The 11,512-nt window shown below is 40.0% G+C and overlaps 1 protein-coding gene across 4 annotated transcripts in view; it reads right to left on the bottom strand.

Moving 5' to 3' along the window:
- LOC146512847 (myosin-binding protein C, fast-type-like) overlaps positions 1-11,512 on the bottom strand; it is a 28,210-nt gene that overhangs the window by 2,370 nt on the left and 14,328 nt on the right. For 3 of the 4 annotated variants that reach the window (XM_085170155.1, XM_085170156.1, XM_085170153.1), the window contains 21 exons: positions 9,619-9,687; positions 9,364-9,512; positions 9,148-9,265; positions 8,988-9,036; positions 8,752-8,808; positions 8,467-8,639; positions 8,161-8,293; positions 7,495-7,619; positions 7,248-7,353; positions 4,676-4,842; positions 4,143-4,308; positions 3,924-4,030; positions 3,798-3,827; positions 3,554-3,696; positions 1,884-2,043; positions 1,643-1,747; positions 1,369-1,557; positions 1,123-1,257; positions 859-1,026; positions 616-704; positions 121-316 (listed from right to left, as the gene is read on the bottom strand). In XM_085170155.1, the coding sequence (XP_085026281.1) occupies positions 121-316; positions 616-704; positions 859-1,026; positions 1,123-1,257; positions 1,369-1,557; positions 1,643-1,747; positions 1,884-2,043; positions 3,554-3,696; positions 3,798-3,827; positions 3,924-4,030; positions 4,143-4,308; positions 4,676-4,842; positions 7,248-7,353; positions 7,495-7,619; positions 8,161-8,293; positions 8,467-8,639; positions 8,752-8,808; positions 8,988-9,036; positions 9,148-9,265; positions 9,364-9,512; positions 9,619-9,687 (2,634 nt within the window). The remainder of the gene's footprint in view (positions 1-120; positions 317-615; positions 705-858; positions 1,027-1,122; positions 1,258-1,368; positions 1,558-1,642; positions 1,748-1,883; positions 2,044-3,553; positions 3,697-3,797; positions 3,828-3,923; positions 4,031-4,142; positions 4,309-4,675; positions 4,843-7,247; positions 7,354-7,494; positions 7,620-8,160; positions 8,294-8,466; positions 8,640-8,751; positions 8,809-8,987; positions 9,037-9,147; positions 9,266-9,363; positions 9,513-9,618; positions 9,688-11,512) is intronic. The other variant, XM_085170154.1, reaches the window with a different exon arrangement.

Here is an 11,512-nt window from a genome sequence, read left to right as displayed (position 1 = left end):
GTGTAAGCTTCTAAACTCTGATGAATATTGCATCATCTCGTGTGCCTTTTCTTTGATTTAATGATGAGTGAAAATGTAAAATGGGCTGGGCTAAGTCGTCTAGAGTCCTGGGAGTCATACCAACAATCCTGATGTTAAGGCTGGCCCTGTCCTCCATGTTCTCAATCTTCAGAATCAGCTCATATGTTCCAGAGTGCTCTCTCTCTGCTGAGCGAATGAACAGGATGCTGTCCACGTTTGAGTTACGCACGTTGACCATCTTCTCGTCAAGCGGTTTGCCATCCTTGAACCAGGTTGCGACGGGGCGTGGCTTGCCCTGTGGTGCAAAAACATAATCAAGTTTTATGACTTAAAAAATGTAGATTCAGGTTGTTGTTTTTTTTACATACTTTCAATACTCAAATTATTAAAACGATGCACAAAAACAAAAAAAAACAAACAAACTAAAAAACTATGTTTTGTTTTTAAAGTAAGCTCCTAATTTATTATTCTAATGCTTTTTAGGATCTGAACATAAGAAAAAAACTAAATTTGGTTTCAGCTGCTGCTCTCACTAAGATATCACTGTTACTGATTGTTATACTGATTAGAGCACAGAAACTCATCCTTTCTAACCTGGAAGGGGATAGTCAGGTTGATCTTCTCTCCCACTTTCCTGATGTACTTTGTTCTCAGGTCACGAGGAAGGCGGATCTTTGGATGTTCTGAAGAAGAAACAGACATCCTGTTTAAACTTCTTATCATAACATGCCGTATGACTCTCTGTGGTCAACACAAACAAAAACTATGCTACATCCAAATGTGCTATTTACATTTATACTTGCTCACTTTACTTGGCTGTGAATCTGACTCACTCACCGACGATCTCCCGGATGGTGACGGGCTGTGACATTATAGCAGGAGGACTGCGCCCGGCGATGTTTACTGCCACCACCCTAAAGTTGATCTTCTCTCCCACCGGGAGGCCACGCACCACAAATCCCTGTCTCTCGCACAGCTCCTGGTTTGCCACCACCCACTCAGTGTCTACGTTAAAAGAAAACTTCATGTAGTTCATCTCTTTCTTTTTTTCATTCATTCAGCTGTTTTCATTTATTACATGTAAATATATGGCATTATCACCTCCTTCCTTGCAGTATTCAATAACATAGCCGTCGAGGCCCCCAGCTCCAATCTTCTCTGGGGCGAGCCACTTCAAGCTGCAAGTGCTGTCTGTCACATCGTGGACTGTCAGACGCGTTGGCTCGCTTGTTGGGGCTGAGGATGACAGGAAAGGAGACTCAAGAGTATCAGTGACTGGCTTCACTGAACAAAGGAGGGACAGGGAGTTGCTGAGAAAGAGGACGTAAGGATGACTGTGAAACGTACCAATAGGCATGAACGGTTTGGAGCTGAGACTTGGCTGAGACATGCCAATGCTGTTGACAGCGAACACCCTCATCTCATACAGAACGCCTTCAATCATCCTCTTAGCCTCGTATGTGGTTGATTCGTACACGTCAAAGTTGAGCTTTGTCCATCTGGAAGAGCCTTTCTTCTTCCTCTCCATGAGATAACCTGGTGGAGTAATAATGCAGTTACGTGAACAGGTTGAATAATAATTTTGTTTTCCTTAAACAAATTAATGTAATGCATGCTCCACCTTTAACTGGTGCACCGCCATCAAATTTAGGAGGGTCCCAAATAATGGAGGCGCAGTCCTCTCCCACTCCTGTGCACTTGATATTCTCAGGGGGGTCGGGCACATCTGATAAAAAGATTGCAGTTTATTTAAATACAACAGAGAAGACAGGGTCAAACTGGTATTTGCAAAAAACATCCCTGGTCTGCTGCTCACTACGAGGGGAAACCAGCTGATGTTATCCTGTAAAACCTTCACTTACCCACAATCTTCAGAAACAGCACAGCCTTGTCCTCTCCAGCAGGGTTGGTGACAGTGATGGAGTAGTTGCCCTCATCCTCTCTCTCCGCCCCCTCTATGACAAAGCAGCTGAGGTCTTTCCTGGACTCCACCCTTACACGTCCTTCAGTGTCTGTGATTGGCTAACACACGATATTAAAGCAGTTAAAACATGCCTAACAATTAGGGTTTACTTGTAACTTAAAGTTGGGGTAACAGAGATTAGAGTAGGGGTATCAAACATAAGGCTTCGGGGCCAGAATAAACCCACTCACATATCCAAACCAGCTGAAGGCAAAATCTTCTGACTGTTCATTGTTTTTTGCACGAGGAAATATTGTGTTGCAAGTCTTTGAGAGTGGATGACATCATGGGAAGGGGCTGTCTGTGAACTGTTAATTTTATCCAAGCCAGAGGTCTGAATCATCCTCGGTTTTACAGCCAAAGACATTACTCAGGGCCTGCAGTACCACACTGAAGTGTGGCGGTTAAGCCAAAGAGCTGTGCCAGTGCTTTTCATAAAGTTACAGCAGTAGTGTTTCTTTGTAATAAGACAGAAGACAGAGCGGGAAAAAACTGAGGTATGGCGTATTTATGAAGCTGCACTTCTTTTTCTGAAGACATCTCAGACTTTTCATCATCTTTTTTGTGGATGGATAGTTCATAAAGTGTGACCATTACAAGAATGTATTGTTTATACTAAAGGGAGATTTATCTTTTTTATTCACTTTTTACTGTCCACTTGTTCTGCCACTTCAGTCTGCTAGTGATGAAATGGTGGCACATGAACTAAAACGAGTGTTAGCTGGTGGCACTTGTGCAAACCAGAAGGGCATGAATGGACCACTTGGACTGACCTTAGGTTGAGTGTAAAATAATAAGAAGGGAGCTGTCTTAGTATGACACTGATGGCACCTAAGGTCTGCTCGTAACTCCACATGTGATCATTAAATTATATTCTAAATAGTTTTCATTTCCACACATCTCCTATTATTTAAGTTGTCAAGTTATGCAAACCAAAATAATTCATGCCTTGTTGTATACCTACCAGAGTTATTAAGGTTTTGAATTTTCTTATCAGTTTTTATTTTATTTAGTTTTTAATTCAGTTCAGTTTCAGTGAGTTTTCAGTGTCTCGTTATTAGTTTTAGTGTTAGTTTCTATACTTAAAAAAGCTGTTGACTCACAGACATCCAAAGTTTTAATATTAATCTCTATCAAACACTAACCAGGCAGTTTGTTCAACAAAGTTTTACCAAATTTTACCAAATTTACAAATACGACAATTGGGGATTGTGTACTGGAATTTCCAGGACCACACCTTCTTCAAGCTGTTCGTCTCGTTTACATGCCCCACCCTCCCTCACCTTTTCAGTTCTTTAACTTCTTCACTTCTATTTAGTACATGTGGACTTGCAAGGCACAGGAGCAGCTGCCAGTCCCCTTCGAGGCTTTCCCAAAACCGCAGCTCAATTCATGTCCAAGCCATTCACCTTTACCTACCTAAATGCTGTCAAACTGAAAATGATGCGCAGCTAGTGAACTAAGAATATTTCCTTTACAATTTTATCTCATTTTTATGTTTGCTAAATCTATATGTCCATATATCTAGTTTAGTTTTAGTTAACTGCAGCTATTTTTTGGAGCCCTTACATTATCTCCTCTGGACCAGACAACAGTTGGAGGTGGCTCGCCAGTGATCTCCACATCCAGACGAAGCTTGTTCCCAGCTACCACGATGATAGTGTTTTGGGAGACCATGTTTCCAGTGGTGTCCAGGTGGATTTTTGGAGGTTCTGGTTAAAATACAGCATACGAGTCATCAATCACGTAGGCTGTCTTTGGGTTTGAACTATACACAGGATGTTTAATTATGATGTAAATTACAGGTACCTACCTTGCCTAGGCACATAGTCGATCTTAATTTCTGTTATGAAAGAGAAAAGAGGTGACAGTATTATCCAGGCTGCTGGTGACTAATGTTTCCACAGCAGGACCTTTGTAATTGTTTGGTCTTTCTCACCCAAGAAGTTCAGTTTGGCAGAAAGTGACAGGGCATATCCATCAGGTACAAATGTATAGTCTCCAGCATCCTCTGGCTTCACATTATCAATAATCAGTCGGTGAAACCTGAGACAAGCGGTGCAGAAGATATCATGCAGTTTTATGGAAACATCTGTGTCAAAAAAAAACCCCAACTTTGTTCACATGAAGGCAAAACCGTTTGGTATCGTCTTTTCACCTTCCAATGTGGGTCATTTTGATGCGCTCGCTTGGCAAGACCTCCACGCCATCTTTGTACCACTTTCCTGTGACCTTGTCGTCAGACACTTCACACTTGAACATAGCCTGATCTGTTGCCCTGACTGTCAGATCAGCGATGTCCTGCAACACCTCCAGTTCCTTTTCTGAGGAAGGCCACAAAAGCATAGATCAGGCAGGAGACAGACTGTGTAAGTGTAGCAGGAGAGGAAATAAGGACACCCACTGATCCACTCATCTTGACACCCACTGCCATGAGTCGTTACTTTGTTTGTAAAGAGAGGTGCTGAGCCCTTGGGCCAGCACTCTTCTGCAGTGAACGTTTAAATGAGAGAAACCCTTGGCTACTGTATATATAGTACCTTTTGATACGACACATGTGTGAATGCTCTGTCTGAATGTCTGCCCTGTGTGAATATTATCATTATTAGCTTGGCTTTTCTAAAAGTTTATGTTTTACTCTCACTCAAAACTAAAATAAAGACGTGAGATTATTATGATTTCATGTGGTACCTTCCACCTCCAGTTCTCCTTTGGTATGACCCCCATTTGTCCAAGCGTGGTACATTCCAATGTCATCCAGTGTAGCTTCCTGAATGATAAGTGTGTGCTTCCTTCCATCCTTCTTAAAGCGAAATTTTGAATCTTTGTCTTTGTGAAGCTCTTGGTCTTCAAAAAACCTGGAAATTAATATAAAACAGATATTTTTTAAAAGTTGTCACTAAAACTCTCTAAAAACAAACTGTAAGGTGAAACCAGTTCTAACTTTACAAGTCACGCTGCAAAATGGCTTGGGAAATGATTTTAGATTAATCAAGATATTACAAAATAATATAAATCTAGCTGTGTATACCACGTTTTTAAAATTATAATTAATTTCATTCATTTGCTCTTTGTACAGTTTATTAGGTTTTTCAAAATGCACCTTTAAATAAAAAGATACAATATTAAATTTAGCGACGCTGTATCAAAATTATCTCAAAAATAAAAACTCCAGTGAAACAAACTGAAATAAACTTCAGATTTTGAACTTGAAATGCTTTTGCTGACTGACGATGTTCAAAGCCATCTAACATGCATATCAAAATCTACACATTCAGTTGACTTTGTGACAAAATCTCCTGTATCAAGCAGATCAAATAGCCTCCACACATTTTGACCAGAACCAAGATTTCCTACGATATAGTTTCATCTGATATGAAGATGAGAAGGTCAAAGATTAACTGTGGCATATTACTGAATGAAGTCCAGAGGAAAAGAAAGTTATTACAAGGCTGAAAACTATGGAGCCCAGCAGGGGACATGGGAGAAAAAAAATTAAGACGGACTTTTGCGAGATTTCGCAAAACAAACTCGGGATCTCGCAAAACTTTTGCGAGATCTCGCAAAAGTTTTAACCGCATTCTTCGAAGCCGACCGGAAGGTTGAGGCACGATGTGCCGGGAGAGCGGTATTCCTCTCGGCTGTAGTAGGTCTCGACCTCCCGTTAGCTTTGAGATGGTGGGTGTCAGATCTCCAAAAACGTCGGAGCACTTTTGCAAATATGTGATGTCTTGTAAACCGAGCAGATATCTGACATTTACACAACTACATTCACGCCTCAAAATATCTTAAAAGTGTATTTTGTGACCCAGAAAGAGTAATATTACAACTACATGTAAGTAGCTGCCGGCATTGTTGGAATTCAACTTTTGCGAGATCTCACAAAAGTTTTGCGAGATCCCGAGCTTGTTTTGCAAAATCTCACAAAAGTTTTGCGAGATCCCAATTTAGTTTTGCGAGATCTCGCAAAAGTCCGTCTTAATTTTTTTTTCTCCCATGTCCCCTGCGGGGCTCCGTACAAAACTTTAGCAAAACAAACTCCAAATAATTGGATAATATAATAATTTTCTATATGATTTTCTATATGATTTTATGAGTCTCTCACATTTTATAGTGAAATCTTCTCTTCTTTTCAACGTCGCTTCAGTACATTGAGGTTTCACTTTTGCACATCTCTCTTAAGGTTCCAGCGCAGCATTTTAGGTTGAAGTCTGAACTTTGACCAAGTCATTACAACACTTCCTGCTGTGCTTAGAATCATTGTCCTGCTGCATGACCAAATTTGGGCTAAGTCACCTCACATTTGACTTAGGAATACTTTAATATACAGATGAGTTCATGGTCAGCCAGATCATTAACCCTCCACTACTGTGCTTGAGAGTTGGTTTGAGGTGTTTGTGCTGATATGCTGTGTTTAGTTTTTGCTACACATGGCCCCGTGTATTATAGCAAAACATCTACAATTTGGTCTTTGTACAGTGTACATTGTTCCAGAAGTCTTGTAGCTGATTCAGATGCAACTTTTTACACCTAAACTGTGCTGCCTTGTTGTTTTTAGAGGCTTTCCCCTGGCAACCCTTCCACACAAGCCACACTTGTTCAATCTTGCTCTAATCTTATTCTCATTAATCTTATAATTTTAGGTGCTAAAAGAGGCCTGTAGATTCCTCTTTTGCAGTTTTGAGTATTGCATGGACTAACTTTGGGGCGACTTTGCTGAGACATCTGCTCCTGGGAAGATTGTGACATTGTGTTAATGTACATCTGAATGCTTCAGATCACCAAACTGCCAAATCTTTTCTTTTATAGAGCTCACACTTGCTGATTGATGACTAATTGATAACTAATCAAGTGTATTGTCCTCTTATGCACGCGGTAATGGTGTTCTTACGTTTTTTGGAGAACTTTATGGAGTCCTGTGAAAACTATTGTTTTCTACATGTGACTTTAAATCAGGGGTGGGCAATTCCAGGCGCCGAGGGCCGGTGTCCTGCAGGTTTTAGATCTCACCTTGGGTCAACACACCTGAATCACATGATTAGTTTGTTACCAGGCCTCTGGAGAACTGCAGGAGCTAATTTAGCCATTTAAATCAGCTGTGTTGGTTCAAGGACACATCTAAAACCTGCAGGGACACCGGCCCTCGAGGCCTGGAGTTGCCCACCCCTGCTTTAAATGCTTGTGTAAGAAGAACAAGTTAAAAAATTTTCAGCATATGTACATAACCTGAATCTTTATTGCTGATAATGTGAATTTCACTCACCACATGACGTGGGCACCCTCTTCCGACACCTCTATCTCAAACTCCACTCTTTCTCCCACAACCACGTGATAGTCATCCATCAGCTTGGTGATAGTCACAGGGGGCTCTGAACACAACAAAGGAAGATTTTACAATTCATGAACCAAGCACTGAAACTTCACTTTTCATGCTTTGGGACAAGACATGTGCTGCTTTACTGTATTCTCAAATCGCTACTGTTACCAAACAAGAAGAAGAGAAAGTGCACCTTTGACAAACACCTCTGTGAAACACTTGTCTTCCCCAACCACGCACTCATATGCAGCATCGTCTGCCAGGTTTGTCTTATTTATGGTGAGTGTTCTGACATTGCCGTTCGCCTCCATGATATACCTTAAAAAGACAGTTTTTCATCAAAAAGAAAGCACCTCTGAAAGTATTTCCACTACTGTATAGTATCAGATCCTTCCTTTTTAAAATGTGGATTTGAATCAATCTTATGACAGTTGCAGTGGTACGTATTTTGTCTAGCAAAGCCAACACATATATTACAGTTTTCTGCCAGGATACAGTATTTTTCCCACATTGGGACATTTAAGGAAACAGAGATCTTTGTCCTGCTTGAGTTTCTGGATTTGGGGCATAAGATGTCTTGGCAGTATGACTTGCTTTAACCCACTGGGAGGCCCCTTATGACTGCCTAAAAATAAAACATGTTGATGGCAGCATCATTTCTGAGTATGACTGTGTCGCACAGATAATTTTAGCTTGATATTTTTAAGCACTGCCCACCAAGTCAATCTAAGCTTGATGATATGATGATATGACACACTACTGTTTAATTAAGCTGTACCCTGTAAAAAGCACACAAAAAGATGCGTGTGGATAACTGGTGTGTGTGTGTGTGTGTGTGTGTTTATGCTTTTAATCATACTTGGCTGAGGGTTTGATCTCCTGACCATTCTTCAGCCATTTGACCTGAACATTGGGATCCACCACTTCACACCTCAGGGTAATTTTCTTGCCCTTTTCCACTGAGTAGCAAGATTCAAGCTTCTTCAGGAAAGCTGTAGTTGAAGACACACAGAGAAAAATTAACTCATTAGCTCACATATGTCATGCCCGCTCAGCCTCATAGCGCCCATCCTCTTGCCTTCTTCTTTCTATCCTTTTCCTCTCAATCATATTTGCAATACTCCTCCACTCCTTCCCCTCCCTTCCGTTAATTGACCCGACTTACCCTCGCTATGTTTAACAGGGTCGGCCTTCATTTTTTTCAGACGCTTCAGCATGCCCCTCAGGTCAGTGATGCCATACTTAAAGGCGATTTTCTCATACTCGCTTGGGTGGGCACTCTTAAGCAGTTCCCACACATCTATCTCTGGTTCTTCGTTTTCAGGTTTCTTCTTCTTCCTAGCAGAGAAATAAAAGAGGGTTTATTAACAGGTGGGGCAGAAGAAGCACAAAATACAATGAGAAAATCATACTGTCTCCTCGATAAACAAAACAATGTCAAGATTCTCACTTAGCAGCTTTGAGCAGAGCGCTGAAATCCAGATCTCCCTCATCCTCTCCAGCGTCACTGCATGTACAGAATCAGACTAACTGTAACACACATAATGCATTTTGCCATGGCACAACATTAAGTGTACTATACTGTCAAACCAATGTGCTGTGAGACATGTTCACACATATATACACAGAAAAAAAGTCTATGCATGCATTTTCGACAGGATGAAACACAAACCCCAGAGCACTTACGCTCTCTTGAAGGCAGACAAAATATCTGCCTGCTCGTCCTGATGTGCAGCTGTAATAAGAGAAGTTGCAGAGAACGCACATTATTCCTGGATCAGATCAAAACATCAGTATGTATAGAATCCGTGGCAGCCTCAGCAGGCGAGAGTCTGTTTTCACTCACCCTCAACAGAGATCTCAAAGGTGGAGCTGTCACATTTGTCTTTTGAAGTCACTTCGCACCTGTAACCACCAGCGTCTCCAGGGACCACTTTGATGACCTTCATTTCATAAGTATAGATCTTAGGGAGAAAATATTCATTACTTCTTAGCTATTTCTGAAGGAAGAGGATCGGCCAACATGGTACAAAAAATATCTATGACTCTCTTTGACACACACTTTAGTATTTCTGTCGTAAGTTTCTTTGAACTGCAAATGTTTTCCAGCCTTGCTGCCAAGGTCCAGCCACTTGCCCTTCAACCATTTCATGGTGGGTTTTCTTGTCAGGTTGGTGGAGTCGACCTTGGCTATGAAAGTGACATCCGCTCCTGCCATTCACAACAACAGTTAATTCACATGACATTATATACTCAGATTGCATATTACGGATTACTGGAGACAGCAATAACACAAGCATTCATTTGTGTATCTAACCTGCGACAGCGACTACATTATCCGGCGGTTTCTCCACAAAGAGCCCAGTGAGCTCAGTAGACTGAGGCTCTGAAAAGAAGGAGTAAAAAAGATTTGTTAAATCAGGAAATCATTAGAATCTGGAACACATTTTTATAGATTCATTTAAGACATGTGCTGCAAAATAACATACAACAAAAAATAATGTTCAAAATGTCAAAGTGCAAGAGACACGGTGAATGCTTTGGATATATCTTTGCTTATACTGAGGATCTAAAGTACATATAAAACACATATAAGTCACATTGTTTCTGAACAATGATAATTCCATGCACGATGGGGGCACTTTTTGGACACTTGCTTGCTGATAGAGCAAGCTCAGTAACAGCAGATGAAGTGTCCTGCTTGTTCAGGCAAGCAAAACGTACAGAAATACACAATCACTATATAAAAATCTGAAACTATTAACAAATGCACCTGGTGTCCTTTATGCATCAGCTTTTTCTACCATCATCCAAGATTTGGCATTCAAGCAGCTACTCTATAAACAATGCACACTTGTAATTGGCATTAGGTTCTTTTGTTGCGTCCTACTCTCAGTGCAGCTCTCTGCTTTGTTTTCTGACAGGGAAAATAAATGCGCCTAATAAATTCAGTTTACTAAAAAATCACAGCCAAGACTTGGCTTGGAAGCCATGAGAAGCTACTCAGGAATATAATATCCTCTTTGAGCATGACCAAGACATAGCTGGCACACGTCTGAATTTCATCACGTTTTCATGCATTGCATTGTCACAGTCCTGCACTGTGCTTTCACATCGTCCTCATTCTCCCTCCAGTGCAGGGTCTGCTACAAAAAACAATTATCCCACTTTCACATTTGAAAGTATAACACTTTTAAGTTATACTGTACCATAAGTCAGTATAAACTCAAGGTAAGTAAACAACAGTTACACAATGATTATTTTAGAGTCATTGCATCGAAACAACACACAGTAAAATGCAACAATTCTTTCATAATGATAAGATCATGATCTCAGTAGTCATGATCTCAGCTTCAAATAATCAGTTTAATCATCAAACATCGAATCTAATATTTGAAATTATCTTGATTACTTCTGCTGGACTGATTTCCAAGGCTGCAATCAAAGCAGATACTTTACCCCACACAGAGCAACAACAGAACACCCCATGCTGCCTGAATAACACCCCCCCCCCCCAAATATTACACAAAAATCCCAAGCCAGCACTGACTAACTCACATTCAAACTGCTTAATATTTACAAAAAAAACAAAACCCTCAACTATTTATGGGAAAAAATGTAGATCAGAATCCAGGTGTGGGTTACAGCGGTCAACTGGGAAGAAGTGATGTCCAGTCAAGTGACACAGAAAGCACACACTAAGGTTTTATCTATTAGGACATTATTATATAATAATAATTATAAATAACACAGTCTATACCAGGTTCTTAAATTATTTAAATACAACTAATGAGATATTATAGTGTCCCACAATTTGTTAATTAAATAAATAATAATTTAAAAAAGCATTTTAACTTACTTTTTTGTAAAAAGTAAGTTAAAATGCAGAAGCAATGTGTTAAGCGCCACCTTAGTGCTTCTATGGGAATTAAGATGGTAAGTAGCAACCAGGTGTTGTTGATCAAATGCGCTTGGTTAAATGTGAATAAATGATGAATGCAAAAATTAAAAGAACTTGAATTTATAATTTATATACTGCTTTTAAATAGAATCAAACTACAACATTAATGTCACATACTTCACCAAATAAATCACTGAAGTGTGATTTAGATTTAACTTTGTAAAAATCTATTTTTATATCCTGTTCTTATAAGTTATAAATCTAATACGTAGTATAAACTTAGTATAAATTGTGTTGCAATAAATTCAAC

This window comes from Neolamprologus multifasciatus, chromosome 8, assembly GCF_963576455.1.
Source record: "Neolamprologus multifasciatus chromosome 8, fNeoMul1.2, whole genome shotgun sequence".
Taxonomy (NCBI): Eukaryota; Metazoa; Chordata; class Actinopteri; order Cichliformes; family Cichlidae; genus Neolamprologus; species Neolamprologus multifasciatus.
Note: the sequence above shows the minus strand (reverse complement) of the source record. Positions and strands in the feature narration are given on the sequence as shown.